The following is a 19217-nucleotide window of genomic DNA, read 5'->3' as shown; positions in this document are numbered from 1 at the left end:
TCAAATTCTCACAGCAATGCATCGATGCAGCAAATAAAGCGAACAGAATGTTGGGCTTCATTAAAAGAAACTTTTTATTTAAGAATAAAGATGTAATACTCCCGCTCTACAACAGTTTAGTCAGACCCCACTTGGAATATACGGTACAGTTTTGGTCTCCCCACCATGCAAAGGATATTGCTAAATTAGAAGGTGTTCAGCGTCGGGCAACGAAAATGATCCCTTCCTTGCGCAACAAATCCTACGAAGAAAGGCTTTCTACCCTTAACATGTTCTCTCTTGAGAAACGTCGCCTCCGAGGAAAACTGATCGAATGTTTTAAAATACTTAATGGTTTCACGAATGTAGACAGATCAACATTGTTTATGATCGATGACACTTTGCGCACGAGGAACAATGGCGTAAAACTCAGATGTAGACAAGTAAATTCAGACTGCACCAAATTTTTCTTCACCAACGTTGTAGTGCGAGAATGGAATAAGCTTCCACCATCAGTGGTCCAGTGTAACACGATTGACTCCTTCAAAAATAAACTCGACCGTCACTTCCTTCAACTTAATATCAACTAGAGTAGAAGTGCAACGTTTTGGAGTCTTTTGATTAATGTAAAATCACTTAGGTTTAAGGACAGACCACCTAGTCTGGACCATGGGGTCTGTGTGGTCTGATTTTCTATGTAAATCCATGTAAATCTCTCTCTCTCTCTCTCTCTCTCTCTCTCTCTCTCTCTCTCTCTCTCTCTCTCTCTCTCTCTCTCTCTCTCTCTCTCTCTCTCTCTCTCTCTCTCTCTCTCTTTGAAATAAAACCCGATGAAGTCCTTAAAGCCCTCAAATCACTTAAAACAAATAAAAGTCCTGCACCTGACAAAGTATATCCAACTCTGCTGAAAGAAACAAAGAGCGAAATACTCTCCTCCCTCACAACCGTATTCAATATGTCCTTGCGACAAGGCATCGTCCCTTCAGATTGGAAAAATGCTAACGTGACACCTATTTTTAAGAAAGGAGACAAAAAAGTACCAGGTAATTACAGGCCCATTAGTCTAACTTCGGTTGTAGGTAAGCTACTTGAAGGCATAACTAGAGACAAAATTGTGAGTTACCTTGAAAGCCACTCATTAATTGGGGACTCACAACATGGCTTCCGAAACAAAAGATCCTGCCTATCAAACCTATTAACCTTTTATAACGACCTCTCCACTGTTTATGACGTAACCAAATCACTGGACGTAGTCTATCTTGATTTCCAGAAAGCGTTTGATAAAGTCCCACATCATAAATTACTTTACAAATTAAAGCAAATAGGTATTGACGGTCAAGTACACCAATGGATCGCGAATTGTTTGAGCAACAGACAACAAAGAGTGGTGATTGACGGATTTAACTCAGAGTGGGCGCCTGTCACTAGTGGCGTCCCTCAGGGCTCGGTTCTTGGCCCAGTGCTCTTCATTATTTACATCACGACGTGGATGTTGGACTCAATAACCGCATTAGTAAATTTGCAGACGACACAAAGATTGGTAACTCGGTTCTCACTGACGAAGACAGGCAAAGCCTCCACGAGGATTTGCACAAAATTTCAGCTTGGTCGGATAGATGGGAGATGCCCTTTAACGTAAGCAAGTGCCAGGTCCTTCAAGTTGGAACGAGGTATAAGAAATTCGATTACAAAATGCACGGCGTTAAACTCAAAAGCGTTCAATGCGTCAAGGACTTGGGGATCAAAATCGCGACAAACCTCAAATTCTCACAGCAATGCATCGATGCAGCAAATAAAGCGAACAGAATGTTGGGCTTCATTAAAATAAACTTTTTATTCAAGAATAAAGATGTAATACTCCCGCTCTACTATAGTTTAGTCAGACCCCACTTGGAATATGCGGTACAGTTTTGGTCTCCCCACCATGCAAAGGATATTGCTAAATTAGAAGGTGTTCAACGTCGGGCAACGAAAATGATCCCTTCCTTGCGCAACAAATCCTACGAAGAAAGGCTTTCTACCCTTAATATGTTCTCTCTTGAGAAACGTCGCTTCCGAGGAAAACTGATCGAATGTTTTAAAATACTTAATGGTTTTACGAATGTAGACAAAACAAAATTGTTTATGATCGATGACACTTTGCGCACGAGGAACAATGGCGTAAAACTCAAATGTAGACAAGTAAATTCAGACTGCACCAAATTTTTCTTCACCAACGTTGTAGTGCGAGAATGGAATAAGCTTCCACCGTCAGTGGTCCAGTGTAACACGATTGACTCCTTTAAAAATAAGCTCGACCGTCACTTCCTTGAACTTAATATTAACTAGAGTAGAAAAGCAACGTTTTGGAGCCATCTGATTAATGTAAAATCACTTAGGTTTAAGGACAGACCACCTAGTCTGGACCATGGGGTCTGTGTGGTCTGATTTTCTATGTAAATCTATGTAAATCTCTCTCTCTCTCTCTCTCTCTCTCTCTCTCTCTCTCTCTCTCTCTCTCTCTCTCTCTCTCTCTCTCTCTCTCTCTCTCATTGTCAGCCATCCACTCAGGTCAAGTCATGACACAGCTTTTGGTGGAGTGGTCGGGTGGCGGGCGTGTACGAAGTGGCTAAATGTCTTGCGATTAAACTGACATCTGGCGGTGGAGCCAACCCGGAGGTTACACTGTTAGTATGTCCGGCTGTACCGACCATGTACTCTAAACCCTCTATTACTATTACTGCAGCTGCTACTATTACTACTACTACTACTACTACTACTGCTACTACTACTGACCGTTCCTCATGGTGTAGGCCTCCCATGCTAATCTGGCTGCCCCCGAGTCCGCCAGCAGCTCGTTCAGGGCCAGGGCGCCCATCTGTGGAGGGGAGGAAACGATCTTGAGGGGAAGCAAGTGTACGGTGAAGGGAGAGGAACATTCTAGTCCATTAAGGCAGCCAGCAGCCTCCCGCCTTCCCCTCTCCCTTCCTCCTCAGGGCAGCAAGATTGACAAACATAGAGAAAAGAGAAGAAGAGAGGAGGAAGAGAAGAGGAGAAGAAAGAGAAGAGGAAAGCAATTGTACCATAACCTTTCCAGCACCCTCCCTCTCTCCTTCCTTCCTCCCTCCCTCCCTTCCTCTTCAGATCAACAAGACAGACAGACTCACCTTAACGATTGCCTTGACGCCACCCGAACCCGCAATGTCGAAGCTGGTGTTCGCCATGTACTGCTCCCGAAGGCCATTCTGCTGGCCCGTGAAGTAGGGTTGGTCGTCCAGCACATCCTTGGTCCCGTTAGCCTGGTAGTGCAGCCCTGGATGGAAGCATGGAGGTGCATTGGTCCATATTTTTAAACATTTCGGCGCGGCGCCCAAGCTTACAAACTTAACAAGGCTTCCATAAGAGTTTGGATCATTTCCTCGGGTATTTGTATGACCCTGGTGGTGGCCTGACCCTTCCTCTGTACCATGAAATAAGAAAAGCTCACTGGAATCTGGTTGATCTCCTTTTTGGCCTTTGGAAAGAGTTGACGTGAGAGGCGGAAGTGTCTGATAACATTGACCTCTGAACTGCACACACTGTAGGAATGGAGACCGACAGACCAGCGGAGGAAGAGACGAAGATAAAAGAATAGACCATTGAACAATAGAACAACAGACCACTGAAGGGAAAGACTCTGACAGACCAATGGAGAAATAGAGAAAGAAGAGAAGAAAAGACTCAAGCAGTTGTTTCTGAGGGAGGGAAAAAGTGGAGGAGGAAGGGAGAACAGAGGGAAGGAGGAGAGGGGAAAAGGAGGGAAGGAAGGAACGAAGAGCATAGGAGCGTCGAGTGAAGGAAGAAAGAGAAGAGAGCTAGAGAAGTCAGAGGAGTGAGGAAAGAAGGAGGACAAGGGAAAAAGTTTGATTTTTTTAACAGTGAAGGAAGCAGCTCAATGGCAAAAAAGGCCCGTCAATCCCTGGCCCTATAGAAGAGTGCATCGAAGAGTGGCCAAAAGATAGGACAATATCAGGTGGAGAGGTGTCTTGATACTCTCCTCTCGAAGACGTCGTCGTAGGCAGGGGCTAAAAGAATGAAGATGCTGGCTAACTCTTGCAGAAGGGATTTGGACAGTGCAAGGATGAAAGAATGAAGATGCTGGCTAACTCTTGCAGAAGGGATTTGGACAGTGCAAGGATGAAAGAATGAAGATGCTGGCTAACTCTTGCAGAAGGATTTGGACAGTGCAAGGATGAAAGAATGAAGATGCTGGCTAACTCTTGCAGAAGGGATTTGGACAGTGCAAGGATGAAAGAATGAAGATGCTGGCTAACTCTTGCAGAAGGGATTTGGACAGTGCAAGGATGAAAGAATGAAGATGCTGGCTAACTCTTGCAGAAGGGATTTGGACAGTGCAAGGATGAAAGAATGAAGATGCTGGCTAACTCTTGCAGAAGGGATTTGGACAGTGCAAGGACGAAAGAATGAAGATGCTGGCTAACTCTTGCAGAAGGGATTTGGACAGTGCAAGGACGAAAGAATGAAGATGCTGGCTAACTCTTGCAGAAGGGATTTGGACAGTGCAGGGATGAAAGAATGAAGATGCTGGCTAACTCTTGCAGAAGGGATTTGGACAGTGCAGGGATGAAAGAATGAAGATGCTGGCTAACTCTTGCAGAAGGGATTTGGACAGTGCAAGGATGAAAGAATGAAGATGCTGGCTAACTCTTGCAGAAGGGATTTGGACAGTGCAGGGATGAAAGAATGAAGATGCTGGCTAACTCTTGCAGAAGGGATTTGGACAGTGCAGGGATGAAAGAATGAAGATGCTGGCTAACTCTTGCATAAGGGATTTGGACAGTACAGGGATGGGCTAGAGTAGAGAGTCGTGTGCAGCAGCTAGGGAAGGGATGAAAGAATGAAGATGCTGGCTAACTTTTGCATGAGGGATTTGGACAGTACAGGAATGGGCTACAGTAGAGAGTCGTGTGCAGTGGGGCCGCGGGAGGGGGAGGCAGGCCGTTAATATGGCCCTGATTCTCACCTGAAGTGTCGTATCCGTGCATGGCCAAGTGGCTGATCATGTGGCCAATGCCGGCGTAGCTCAGGTAGTCTGGGATGGCGTCAAAGGTGCGGGAGTCGTCCTGGGCAGCGAAGGGCACCACTGGAGGGAGGCAGAGCAGAGGAGAGTCAATCAGGAAGGAAAGGAAGGGGAGAAGAACAGAGGGAAGTGAGAGGAGGAAGAAAACGTAAGAAGAGGAGAGTAGAACAGAGGAGAGGTAAGGAAGGAAGAAGGAGGGCAAAGAAGAAAGAACAGAGATAAGAAAAGGAAGGAGGAAAGATGAAGAGAGAAAAGTCAGGGAAAGAAAGAAGGAGGAGAGAGAAGTCAGAGGAAAGGAGGGAGGTAAAAAGAACAGAGTAGAGTCAAATGAAGGAAGAAAGAGAAGGAGGAGGAGGAAGGAAGGAAGTGGACGAGGAGGAAAGAAGAACAGAGAGAAGTCAGTAAGTAGAAGGCAGAAAGGTAAAAGGAAAAAACAAAAAAAAAGAAAACCGATTCTTTTCTTACTGATCCTGTTCAAGGCGTAGACGTGGACTCCAAACGCATCGTACGGCCGCATGAACGTCCACGGCCTGGAGGAGGAGGAGTAAGTCACCATCAGCATCATCAGCAACAGCAGCAGCAACAGATAAAACTCTCGCTCAGCACCTCGACCAGAGCCACACCACGTGACTGCCAGGCCTGTTCCACTCATCCACCACTCTGTTAGTATTGGCATTCACTCACCATATGACTGCCAGGCCTGTTCCACTCATCCACCACTCTGTTAGTCTTGGTACTCACTCACCACAAGACGGCCAGGCCTGTTCCACTCATCCACCACTCTGTTAGTATTGGCACTCACTCACCATATGACTGCCAGGCTTGTTCCACTCATCCACCACTCTGTTAGTATTGACACTCACTCACCACATGACTGCCAGGCCCGTTCCACTCATCCACCATTCTGTTAGTATTGACACTCACTCACCACATGACTGCCAGGCCTGTTCCACTCATCCACCACTCTGTTAGTATTGACACTCACTCACCACATGACTGCCAGGCCTGTTCCACTCATCCACCACTCTGTTAGTACTGACACTCACCACATGACTGCCAGGCCTGTTCCACTCATCCACGACTCTATTAGTCTTGGCACTCACTCACCACATGACTGCCAGGCCCGTTCCACTCATCCACCACTCTGTTAGTATTGGCACTCACTCACCACATGACTGCCAGGCCTGTTCCACCCATCCACCACTCTGTTAGTATTGGCACTCACTCACCACATGACTGCCAGGCCTGTTCCACTCATCCACCACTCTGTTAGTATTGGCACTCACTCACCACATGACTGCCAGGCCTGTTCCACTCATCCACCACTCTGTTAGTATTGGCATTCACTCACCACATGACTGCCAGGCCTGTTCCACTCATCCACCACTCTGTAAGTTTTGGCACTCACTAACCACATGACTGCCAGGCCTGTTCCACTCATACACCACTCTGTTAGTATTGGCACTCACCACATGACTGCCAGGCCTGTTAAACTCATCCACCACTCCGTTAGTATTGGCACTCACTCACCACATGACTGCCAGGCCTGTTCCACTCATCCACCACTCTGTTAGTATTGGCGCTCATTTGCCACATGACTACCAGGCCTGTTCCACTCATCCACCACTTTGTTAGTTTTGGCACTCAACACACGTCTGCCAGTCCTGTGCCACTCATCCACTACTCTGTTAGTATTAGCACTTCCTCACTTCATGAAAGACAGGCCTGTTCCATTCATCCACCACTCTGTTAGTCTTGGCATTCACTCACCACATGACTGCCAGGCCTGTTCCACTCATCCACCACTCTGTTAGTACTGACACTCACCGCATGACTGCCAGGCCTGTTCCACTCATGCACCACTCTGTTAGTATTGGCACTCATTACATGATTGCCAGGCCTGTTCCACTTATCCACTACTCTGTAAGTCTTGGCACTCACTCACCACATGACTTCCAGGCCTGTTCCACTCATCCACCACTCTGTTAGTATTGACACTCACTCACCACATGACTGCCAGGCCTGTTCCACTCATCCACCACTCTGTTAGTATTGACACTCACCGCATGACTGCCAGGGCTGTTCCACTCATCCACCACTCTGTTAGTATTGGCACTCACCACATGACTGCCAGGCCTGTTCCACTCATCCACCACTCTGTTAGTATTGGCACTCACTCACCACATGCTTGCCAGGCCTGTTCCACTCATCCACCTCTCTGTTAGTCTTGGCACTCACTCACAACATGACGGCCAGGCCTGTTCCACTCATCCACCACTCTGTTAGCATTGGCACTCACTTACCACATGACTGCCAGGCCTGTTCCACTCATCCACCACTCTGTTAGTCTTGGCACTCACTCACCACATGACTGCCAGGCCTGTTCCACTCATCCACCACTCTGTTAGTTTTGGCACTCACTCACCACATGACGACAAGGCCTGTTCCACTCATCCATCACTGTTAGTATTGGCACTCACTCACCACATGACTGCCAGGCCCGTTCCACTCATCCACCACTCTGTTAGTATTGGCACTCACTCACCACATGACTGCCAGGCCTGTTCTACCCATCCACCACTCTGTTATTATTGGCACTCACTCAGCACATGACTCCCAGGCCTGTCCCACTCATCAACCACTCAGTTAGTATTGGCACTCACTCACCACATGAATGCCAGGCCTCTCCCACTCATCCACAACTCTGTTAGTATTGGCACTCACCACATGACTGCCAGGCCTGTTCCACTTGTCCACCACTCTGTTAGTATTGGCACTCACCACAGGACTGCCAAGCCTATCCCATTCATCCACCACTCTTTTAGTATTGGGACTCACCACATGACTGCCAGTCCTGTTCCACTCATCCACCACTCTGTTAGTATTGGCGCTCACTCACCACATGACTGCTTGGCCTGTTCCACTCATCCACCACTCTGTTAATATTGGCACTCACCACAGGACTGCCAGGCCTGTTCCACTCATCCACCACTCTATTAGTATTGGCACTCACCACAGGACTGCCAGTCCTGTTCCACTCATCCACCACTCTGTTAGTATCGGTACTCACTCACCCCAGGACTGCCAGGCCTGTCCCATTCATCCACCACTCTGTTAGTATTGGCCCTCACCACAGGACTGCCAGGCCTGTTCCACTCATCCACCACTCTGTTATTATCGGCACTCACCCCAGGACTGCCAGGTCTGTCCCACTCATCCACCATAATGAATTATCATGTACTATTGTAATTATTATGAGTCGTTACATACACGTTCTCCGGATAAGAGCTGTACATGCCGTATCGGAGTCTGCGCTTATTGACGAGAAGCCGAATGCAGTTGTCGAAGAAGCTGTTGGTCCTGGTGATGCTCAGCTGAGGGCGGAAGATTGTAACATTAGTCTGGGGAGATACGTAACAACAAGCTTGGTTCAGCAGGTGATGTTAAGCTGAGGGTGAAACAACAAGCTTGGTTCAGTAGGTGATGTTAAACTGAAGGTGAAACAACAAGCTTGGTTCAGTAGGTGATGTTAAACTGAAGGTGAAACAACAAGCTTGGTTCAGTAGGTGATGTTAAACTGAGGGTGAAACAACAAGCTTGGTTCAGTAGGTGATGTTAAACTGAGGGTGAAACAACAAGCTTGGTTCAGTAGGTGATGTTAAGCTGAGGGTGAAACAACAAGCTTGGTTCAGTAGGTGATGTTAAACTGAGGGTGAAACAACAAGCTTGGTTCAGTAGGTGATGTTAAACTGAGGGTGAAACAACAAGCTTGGTTCAGTAGGTGATGTTAAACTGAAGGTGAAACATAACAAGCTTGGTTCAGTAGGTGATGTTAAACTGAGGGTGAAACAACAAGCTTGGTTCAGTAGGTGATGTTAAACTGAAGGTGAAACATAACAAGCTTGGTTCAGTAGGTGATGTTAAGCTGAGGGTGAAACATAACAAGCTTGGTTCAGTAGGTGATGTTAAACTGAGGGTGAAACATAACAAGCTTGGTTCAGTAGGTGATGTTAAACTGAGGGTGAAACATAACAAGCTTGGTTCAGTAGGTGATGTTAAACTGAGGGTGAAACATAACAAGCTTGGTTCAGTAGGTGATGTTAAACTGAGGGTGAAACAACAAGCTTGGTTCAGTAGGTGATGTTAAACTGAGAGTGAAACAACAAGCTTGGTTCAGTAGGTGATGTTAAACTGAAGGTGAAACAACAAGCTTGGTTCAGTAGGTGATGTTAAACTGAAGGTGAAACAACAAGCTTGGTTCAGTAGGTGATGTTAAACTGAGGGTGAAACATAACAAGCTTGGTTCAGTAGGTGATGTTAAGCTGAGGGTGAAACAACAAGCTTGGTTCAGTAGGTGATGTTAAACTGAAGGTGAAACATAACAAGCTTGGTTCAGTAGGTGATGTTAAGCTGAGGGTGAAACAACAAGCTTGGTTCAGTAGGTGATGTTAAGCTGAGAGTGAAACAACAAGCTTGGTTCAGTAGGTGATGTTAAGCTGAGAGTGAAACAACAAGCTTGGTTCAGTAGGTGATGTTAAGCTGAGAGTGAAACAACAAGCTTGGTTCAGTAGGTGATGTTAAACTGAAGGTGAAACATAACAAGCTTGGTTCAGTTGATGTTAAGCTGAGGGCGAAATATGATAACACTAAGCTTGGTTCAGTTGTTGTTTTAGCTTCGGGTGACAGCTTTACCAGTTTGAGAATATGGGCCAAAGGGGAGGACAGAAGAAGAGAAGAGCGAACACATTCCTACCTGCCTGGCGCTCTCCTCCACGTCCCTCACACTCGTCGTTATCACATTCTCCAGCATATCCTCAAGCTTCTTCTGCACCTCCACCTTCCCCCTTCCGTCCCTCTGCAGCTCCCGCAACCCGGCTCGCCTGATGGATGCCGTAATGTTGGCAATCTGGAGGGAACGGAGGCTGTGTCAGACTCCCCTGGGTGTGTATACCTACGCTTGGTGGTGCTTCATTGCCAAGAGCGGGATACTCACACCCCGACTTCCCCAATAAGGGGAAATAAGGAAACGAAACGAAGACAGAGAAGAAGACTAGGGACTATTGTAATAAGGAACCAGAGTTGAAGAGTATCCGCACTCCTCCCTCTCTGCCTGCTTCGTCTCATAATGGCAATAACAATAATAATAGCTATAGTAGTAGTACCTGTATCTGGCGAGCGTCCATCTCCTCGTCGGACAGGGTGTTCATGTAGAGCTTTGAGGCAGCGTCCTGCATGAGGGTGACGGACGCCTGCAGACAGTAGTCCGGCTCCCCCACGCCGCTGCCGAGAGGCTTCACAAAGTCCGTGTAGAGCCGCTCGCTCCACAGCATCATCAGCACGCTGCGCAGCGCTGTGCTGGTGCTGCAAGGGTGAGGAGGTGAGTGGGGCGAGGGGGAGGGGGGGTGGCAAGGAGGGACAGCAGGCTACAGGCTTCACATTCTCACAATCATTTACTGTTGTCAGACTCAGCTGTGAAGTCCGCTCGGGGAGTCCCCGGGCCACAGCGCCGCCAGATCCAGCCTGGGAGCAAGGGCGGGCGTCGGAGCACCGTCATCGCGCGTGGCGGTGAGGGAGGGAGGGACTTGTTGGGTCGCTAATGTTATTTGATAGACGCTTCCGCCTCGCACGACAACTATTTCAAAAGGCCAGAAAGGAGATCAGTCGGGTTCTTATGAGAGGTTTTTAGGTTCACGGTACGGAAGAAGGATCAAACCACCACCAGGGTCTTAAAACTGCCACTGGAAATGCCCCCGACTCCTACGAAAGCCTTGTCAAATACATGAGCTTCGGCGCCGAAACGTTTATTAGTACGACCTTGATCGCTGACAACGTCGGGAAGCAACAGTGTCACGTGTTATGGAATTTATACAATTCTTTGACATTATTCTAAAAAGCGACACATTCATAGAGCCACACAGCCCTGTTTAATATATATACAGAATATTTAACGCCCAATTTCAAACAGTAAACAGCTGACATCATTGGGGTGGTGCGGCAGCGCTGGGCAGAGGCTCAGGCCACACCCAAGCGGACTTCATATTCGTGTTGGACTATACTGAATGCCTCTGTCCTTGAAAATCATGTGATATAAACATAAAACGAGTAATACAATCATAACTACAAGCAGTGAGAGGTCAAGGGTTGGGAGAGGGGAAGTGTTGCAGTGTGGGAACGAGAGAGAAAGGGGGCGCGATGAGAGAACATTGCAGTGTGTAAGAGAGGGCATTGCAGTGAGGGGACTAGAGCAACAAGAGGTGGTGCCTACTCGTTGTTGTGTAGCTGCAGCACGCCGAGTATGGCAGCCACCTCATCCTCCAAGTATTCCGACACCTTCACGAGGGAGATGTCAGTGACGGTGATCAGCTGACCCACCAAGGCCTTCCAGTTGATGACCTGCGGGGACGATGGAGGTCAGGAAGAAAGGAGAAGGAACAGAAGAAAAGAAAAAAATAGGAAACAGAATATAAGAGATAACGCAAGAGAAGAAAACCAGGAAGAAAAAGAAAGAGGAAGAAAATAACAAAAATGGAGAAATAATCACAAGATGAAAAAGAAAAAGAAGGAACAGAAGACACAGAAAAAGAAAACGAAGAAGAAGGTAAAGAGCAAAAAGAAAATGAGGAAGAAAAGAGAATGACATGAAGACGAAGAAGAACAAGAGGAAGGAGAAGAAAGGATGCATCAAAACACAATGCCTATCAGAGCACACCGTTCCCGCCCGCCAGGACAGCCCGGCCAGTCTTCACGACCAAGGCAATAAATTAAAGAACCTTGGGATATACCCTGAACTCCTACGAAGGCCTGATAGGCGTGTGCTTGGGCGTAGAGTTCTTAAAGAATGTGACCCCGACTTTACTGACCTTATTATCTAGGGCATCAATCTTCTTTAAATTGTCGTCCTTGTTGAGCAGACTCTGTTTGACCGTCGCCACCTCGGGAATCGCCTGGGGGAGACAGCAAGAAGGGCACTGCATGTAAGGCTCTGCTAGATGGACGGATGGAAGCCACTAGTGTGTGTCTGTATATATATATATATATATATATATATATATATATATATATATATATATATATATATATATATATATATATATATATATATATATATATATATATATATATATATATATATATATATATATATATATATATATATATATATATATATATATATATATATATATATATATATATATATATATATATATATATATATATATATATATATATATATATATATATATATATTATATATATATATATATATATATATATAAATATATATATATATATATATATATATATAATATATATATATATAGCAACAAGGATTTACCACAAGGATGCAACATCAAGGATTTATCACAAAGATTTAGCAACAAGGATTCAGCACTAGGATTTACCAACAAGGATTTAACACAAGGATTTAGCAACCAGGATTTAGCAACAAGGATTTAGCAACAAGGATTTAGCAACAAGGATTTAGCAACAAGGATTTAGCAACAAGGATTTAGCAACAAGGATTTAGCAACAAGGATTTAGCAACAAGGGCTTAGCAACAAGGGTTTAGCAACAAGGGTTTAGCAACAAGGATTCAGCAGCAAGGATTTAGCAACAAGGATTTAGCAACAAGGGTTTAGCAACAAGGATTTAGCAACAAGGATTTAGCAACAAGGATTTAGCAACAAGGATTTAGCAACAAGGATTTAGCAACAAGGGTTTAGCAACAAGGATTTAGCAACAAGGATTTAGCAACAAGGATTTAGCAACAAGGATTTAGCAACAAGGATTTAGCAACAAGGATTTAGCACAAGGATTTAGCAACAAGGATTTAGCAACAAGGATTTAGCAACAAGGATTTAGCAACAAGGATTTAGCAACAAGGATTTAGCAACAAGGGTTTAGCAACAAGGGTTTAGCAACAAGGATTCAGCAACAAGGATTCAGCAGCAAGGATTTAGCAACAAGGATTCAGCAACAAGGATTCAGCAGCAAGGATTCAGCAACAAGGATTCAGCAACAAGGATTCAGCAACAAGGATTTAGCAACAAGGATTTAGCAATCAGGATTTAGCAACAAGGATCTAGCAACAAGGATTTAGCAACAAGGATTCAGCAAGAAGGATTTAGCAACAAGGATTTAGCAATCAGGATTTAGCAACAAGGATTTAGCAACAAGGATTTAGCAATCAGGATTTAGCACAAGGATTTAGCAACAAGGATTTAACAACAAGGATTTAGCAACAAGGATTTAACAACAAGGATTTAGTAACAAGGATTTAGCAACTAGGATTTAGCAATAAGGATTTAACAACAAGGGTTTAGCAACAAGGATTTAACAACAAGGATTTAGCAACAAGGATTTAGCAACAAGGGTTTAGCAACAAGGATTTAACTACAAGGATTTAGCAACAAGGATTTAGCAACAAGGGTTTAGCAACAAGGATTTAACTACAAGGATTTAGCAACAAGGATTTAACAACAAGGGTTTAGCAACAAGGATTTAACAACAAGGATTTAGCAACAAGGATTTAGCAACAAGGGTTTAGCAACAAGGATTTAACAACAAGGATTTAGCAACAAGGATTTAGCAACAAGGATTTAGCAACAAGGATTTAACAACAAGGATTTAGCAACAAGGATTTAACAACAAGGGTTTAGCAACAAGGATTTAACAACAAGGATTTAGCAACAAGGATTTAGCAACAAGGATTTAGCAACAAGGGTTTAGCAACAAGGATTTAACTACAAGGGTTTAGCAACAAGGATTTAGCAACAAGGATTTAACAACAAGGATTTAACTACAAGGGCCTAGTACAGGCCTACCGGCCTCTTGTAGACTCCTGCGTTCTTATGTTCTTATGTTCTTATGTTTAGCAACAAGGATTTAGCAACAAGGAATTAACAACAAGGATTTAGCACAAGGATTTAGCAACAAGGGTTTAGCAACAAGGATTTAGCAACAAGGATTTAGCACAAGGATTTAGCAACAAGGATTTAGCAACAAGGGTTTAGCAACAAGGGTTTACCAATAAAGATTTAGCAACAGGGGTTTAGCAACAAGGATTTAGCAACAAGGATTTAGCACAAGGATTTAGCAACAAGAATTTAGCACAAGGATTTAGCACAAGGATTTAGCAACAAGGATTTAGCAACAAGGATTTAGCAACAAGGATTTAGCAACAAGGGTTTAGCAACAAGGGTTTAGCAACAAGGATTTAGCAACAAGGATTTAGCAACAAGGATTTAGCACAAGGATTTAGCAACAAGGATTTAGCAACAAGGGTTTAGCAACAAGGGTTTAGCAACAAGGATTTAGCAACAAGGATTTAGCAACAAGGATTTAGCAACAAGGATTTAGCAACAAGGATTTAGCACAAGGATTTAGCAACAAGGATTTAGCACAAGGATTTAGCAGCCCATCCAAGCTCCTAGGACTCACTTCTGACAAGTCCTTAAGGAATATCTCAGTCATTCTCTTGGTGTCCTGCAGGACTTTGTCGGCCGTTGCAGAATCCCCAAGGTGGTCCAGGAGTCCGAAGGTCCTTACGGCTTCCTCCATCCTCTCCATCCTCGCCTCCAGTCCTTCGCCGCGCCGCTGTGAATGTCGTGTGAGTTGTATGTGTCGTTAGCAAGAAACAGTAATGTGTGTGCCTGGGCGCGGAAGTGATCAGACAGCCCACTGCCGCGCCGCTGTGAATGTCCTGTGAGTTGTGTGTGTCGTTAGTAAGAAACAGTAATGTGTGTGCCTGGGCGCGGAAGTGATCAGACAGCCCACTGCCGCGCCGCTGTGAATGTCGCGTGAGTTGTGTGTGTCGTTAGTAAGAAACAGTAATGTGTGTGCCTGGGCGCGGCAGTGATCAGACAGTCCATTGCCGCGCCGCTGTGAATGTCCTGTGAGTTGTGTGTGTCGTTAGCAAGCAACAGTAATGTGTGTGCCTGTGCGCGGAAGTGATCACACAGACCATTAATTGCCGCGCCGCTGTGAATGTCCTGTGAGTTGTGTGTGTCGTTAGCAAGCAACAGTAATGTGTGTGCCTGGGCGCGGCAGTGATCAGACAGTCCTTCGCCGCGCCGCTGTGAATGTCCTGTGAGTTGTGTGTGTCGTTAGCAAGCAACAGTAATGTCTGTGCCTGGCCGCGGCAGTGATCACACAGACCATTAATTGCCGCGCCGCTGTGAATGTCCTGTGAGTTGTGTGTGTCGTTAGCAAGCAACAGTAATGTGTGTGCCTGTGCGCGGAAGTGATCAGACAGACCATTAATTGCCGCGCCGCTGTGAATGTCCTGTGAGTTGTGTGTGTCGTTAGCAAGCAACAGTAATGTGTGTGCCTGTGCGCGGCAGTGATCACACAGACCATTAATTGCCGCGCCGCTGTGAATGTCGTGTAAGTGTCGTTAGCAAGCAACAGTAATGTGTGTGCCTGGACGCGGCAGTGATCACACAGACCATTAATTGCCGCGCCGCTGTGAATGTCGTGTAAGTGTCGTTAGCAAGCAACAGTAATGTGTGTGCCTGGGCGCGGCAGTGATCACACAGACCATTAATTGCCGCGCCGCTGTGAATGTCCTGTGAGTTGTGTGTGTCGTTAGCAGGCAACAGTAATGTGTGTGCCTGTGCGCGGCAGTGATCACACAGACCATTGCCGCGCCGCTGTGAATGTCGTGTAAGTGTCGTTAGCAAGCAACAGTAATGTGTGTGCCTGGGCGCGGCAGTGATCAGACAGCCCATTGCCGCGCCGCTGTGAATGTCGTGTAAGTGTCGTTAGCAAGCAACAGTAATGTGTGTGCCTGGGCGCGGCAGTGATCACACAGACCATTAATTGCCGCGCCGCTGTGAATGTCGTGTAAGTGTCGTTAGCAAGCAACAGTAATGTGTGTGCCTGGGCGCGGCAGTGATCACACAGACCATTGCCGCGCCGCTGTGAATGTCGTGTAAGTGTCGTTAGCAAGTTATAAGCAACATTAATGTGTGCCTGGCCGCGGCAGTGATCACACAGACCATTGCCGCGCCGCTGTGAATGTCGTGTAAGTGTCGTTAGCAAGCAACAGTAATGTCTGTGCCTGGCCGCGGCAGTGATCACACAGACCATTGCCGCGCCGCTGTGAATGTCGTGTAAGTGTCGTTAGCAAGCAACAGTAATGTCTGTGCCTGGGCGCGGCAGTGATCACACAGACCATTGCCGCGCCGCTGTGAATGTCGTGTAAGTGTCGTTAGCAAGCAACAGTAATGTGTGCCTGGGCGCGGCAGTGATCACACAGACCATTGCCGCGCTGCTGTGAATGTCGTGTAAGTGTCGTTAGCAAGCAACAGTAATGTGTGTGCCTGGGCACGGTAGTGATCACACAGACCATTGCCGCGCTGCTGTGAATGTCGTGTAAGTGTCGTTAGCAAGCAACAGTAATGTGTGTGCCTGGGCGCGGCAGTGATCACACAGACCATTGCCGCGCCGCTGTGAATGTCGTGTAAGTGTCGTTAGCAAGCAACAGTAATGTGTGTGCCTGGGCGCGGCAGTGATCACACAGACCATTGCCGCGCCGCTGTGAATGTCGTGTAAGTGTCGTTAGCAAGCTATAAGCAACATTACTGTGTGCCTGGCCGCGGCAATGCAAACACTGGGTGAAGTTCACCGCAGCTTTTTATCTCCTCCATGTTTACAAGTGATAGGGTACGCAGCTGCCCTTCCACGTATTCTCAGTTCCCCATAACCTCTTGTCGCGAGAGGAAGTGCGCATTTTCTTTCTCCCATATCTTGAGTGGTATTTATGATTGTGGTCAATTTCACCCAATGTTTGCACTCAATCGTGGGAGGTGACAAATGTAAATACTGGGCAAAATTCCCCGTGAGGGTTGTGAGGCAGCCAGCGTGAGTCTCCAAGGACCAACAACACTCGCTGTCGTGGCTATTGTCCTTCGAGCCAATATTTACTGTGCTGGGGAAGTTAAGGTTTAATCACTGGCAAATCATGTTGATTCTTGTTCTTACTTTCAAAACAAAATAAAAATAACTTATTTTCTTTGTACGCTGTTTATATTTTGCTTGTAAATGAAGTGAGACTTGTATTTTTATTCTTTGGTTTTGGATTTGATGAATAGTTAGAGTAACTATTTTTATTACTTTCCTAATATTGGGTGAAATTCACCCATTGTTTGCAGACGCGTCACAAAATATTGTTTGCATTTATGGGTTAAGAGCAGGGCCGTACCCAGAGCTGTAAAAGGGCGGTATTTTTCCAGTAAATGTGGACCTTTGCCGCCACTTAAGAGGAACAGGGAACGAGAGCAGGGCCGTACCCTGAGCTGTAAAAGGGCGGTATTCTTCCAGTAAATGTGGCCCTTTGCCGCCACAGGGAACAAGAGCAGGGCCGTACCCTGAGCTGTAAAAGGGCGGTATTCTTCCAGTAAATGTGGACCTTTGCCGCCACTTAAGAGGAACAGGGAACAAGAGCAGGGCCGTACCCAGAGCTGTAATAGGGCGGTATTTTTCCAGTAAATGTGGACCTTTGCAGCCACTTAAGAGGAACAGGGAACAAGAGCAGGGCCGTACCCAGAGCTGTAAAAGGGCGGTATTTTTCCAGTAAATGTGGACCTTTGCCGCCACTTAAGAGGAACAGGGAACAAGAGCAGGGCCGTACCCAGAGCTGTAATAGGGCGGTATTTTTCCAGTAAATGTGGACCTTTGCAGCCACTTAAGAGGAACAGGGAACAAGAGCAGGGGCGTACCCTGAGCTGTAAAAGGGCGGTATTTTTCCAGTAAATGTGGACCTTTGCCGCCACTTAAGAGGAACAGGGAACAAGAGCAGGGCCGTACCCTGAGCTGTAAAAGGGCGGTATTTTTCCAGTAAATGTGGACCTTTGCCGCCACAGGGAACAAGAGCAGGGCCGTACCCAGAGCTGTAAAAGGGAGGTATATCTCCAATAAGTGTGGACCTTTGCCAGCCAGGCACCTGTCGCCTTCGTCAGCCTTCAGCCTTCCTTCAGCACGCGGCGTGTGGCTGGGTGAGGATGATGTGTGAGTTGTGTTTCTGTTCAGTCCTTGACAGTATATTATGTACAGCCGGCCAGGCACCTGTCGCCAAGCAAACTACCGCACGTCAGCGTTCCTTCAGCACGCGGCGTGTGGCTGGGTGAGGATGATGTGTGAGTTGTGTTTCTGCTCAGTCCTTGACAGTATATTATGTACAGCCGGCCAGGCACCTGTCGCCAAGCTAACTACCGCACGTCAGCCTTCCTTCAGCACGCGGCGTGTGGCTGGGTGAGGAGTTGACCTTTTTAGAGGCTTGGCACAGGACCGTATCCTGCTGCTTATTTAGTATATGGCGACGTAACTTTGATTTTTTCATTTAGTGGATGTTTCGTCAACTACTTACGTATATTATTCACTGCATAGCTGGGCACGATAACAGAAAACTTTATTCCCGATAACCGATAACTGATAATGAAAAACCTTATCGGTGATAACCGATATTCGTTAACTGGAGACACAAATATAGGCGATAACCGATAATCGATACCCGATATAAATCCACAATTCCGATATTAGCTAGCGATAAGTCTGATAGGCGAAAACGATACTATATTGATATTTCAGATAGAAAAACAGATGAATTAATATTTTCATTATCTGTATTTTAGAAAACTTACAAAACCTGAAGACCACACGTTGACACGTACATATGGACGGTAATACTAGAAAAGCCTGAACCGGCGTTGTGTTATTTGGCGTCCTTGTCAACGCTTGTTTAAACACTGGTTCTCAGGAACTGCGCATGCTCAGACCAGCAGTAGATTTGTACAGTCTCACAAAGCTTTTCAACCGTAATTAAGAGTTGTTGAAGACTGAATCAGACATACAGTACATACCATTATCTCGTTTCTAGAACGACACTCTGTACGAGTTGTATTTATATGTACAGAGTGTCGTTCTAGAAACAGCGAGGATGGTGGTACTGTATGTCTGATTCAGCCTTCCAGCAACTACTCTTAATGTGTTAAAAAGCTTTGTGAGACTGTACAGGGCTACGCTTACTGGTCTGAACATGCGCAGTTCACGAGAGACCAGTGTTTGTAAACAAAAGCGCCAGCTTTTGAAGATGGGACACCAAATAACACAACACCGGGTGCCTTCAATACCATGGCATGCTCACAAACGAATATGGAATATCAAATTTGAGGCAGTG

The 19217-nt window shown here is 46.0% G+C and overlaps 1 protein-coding gene and 2 long non-coding RNA genes across 49 annotated transcripts in view; 1 reads left to right on the top strand and 2 right to left on the bottom strand.

The window, feature by feature from the left end:
* The window catches only part of LOC126996772 (uncharacterized), a 62048-nt gene that overhangs the window by 17491 nt on the left and 25340 nt on the right, over window positions 1-19217 (bottom strand). The gene's annotated exons all lie outside the window — the stretch shown is intronic.
* LOC126996767 (serine-rich adhesin for platelets-like) overlaps window positions 1-19217 on the bottom strand; it is a 53482-nt gene that overhangs the window by 13349 nt on the left and 20916 nt on the right. For both annotated transcript variants that reach the window (XM_050857601.1, XM_050857602.1), the window contains 10 exons: window positions 14480-14635; window positions 11899-11982; window positions 11304-11431; window positions 10201-10399; window positions 9792-9944; window positions 8309-8412; window positions 5504-5568; window positions 4982-5101; window positions 3126-3271; window positions 2755-2836 (listed from right to left, as the gene is read on the bottom strand). In XM_050857601.1, the coding sequence (XP_050713558.1) occupies window positions 2755-2836; window positions 3126-3271; window positions 4982-5101; window positions 5504-5568; window positions 8309-8412; window positions 9792-9944; window positions 10201-10399; window positions 11304-11431; window positions 11899-11982; window positions 14480-14635 (1237 nt within the window). The remainder of the gene's footprint in view (window positions 1-2754; window positions 2837-3125; window positions 3272-4981; window positions 5102-5503; window positions 5569-8308; window positions 8413-9791; window positions 9945-10200; window positions 10400-11303; window positions 11432-11898; window positions 11983-14479; window positions 14636-19217) is intronic.
* LOC126996769 (uncharacterized) lies at window positions 8378-9785 on the top strand. Of its 46 annotated transcripts, none has more exons than XR_007751527.1 (6): window positions 8378-8690; window positions 8734-9175; window positions 9262-9304; window positions 9350-9392; window positions 9438-9480; window positions 9610-9785. It is a non-coding gene; the product is annotated as an uncharacterized LOC126996769 (long non-coding RNA). The 46 variants fall into 46 exon arrangements; XR_007751526.1 differs by lacking the exon at window positions 9262-9304 and adding an exon at window positions 9219-9261; XR_007751522.1 differs by having other exon boundaries at window positions 9219-9304.

This window comes from Eriocheir sinensis, chromosome 11, assembly GCF_024679095.1.
Source record: "Eriocheir sinensis breed Jianghai 21 chromosome 11, ASM2467909v1, whole genome shotgun sequence".
Lineage (NCBI taxonomy): Eukaryota > Metazoa > Arthropoda > Malacostraca > Decapoda > Varunidae > Eriocheir > Eriocheir sinensis.
The sequence above is the reverse complement of the archived record's forward strand: the minus strand, read 5'-3'. Positions and strand labels throughout refer to the sequence as shown.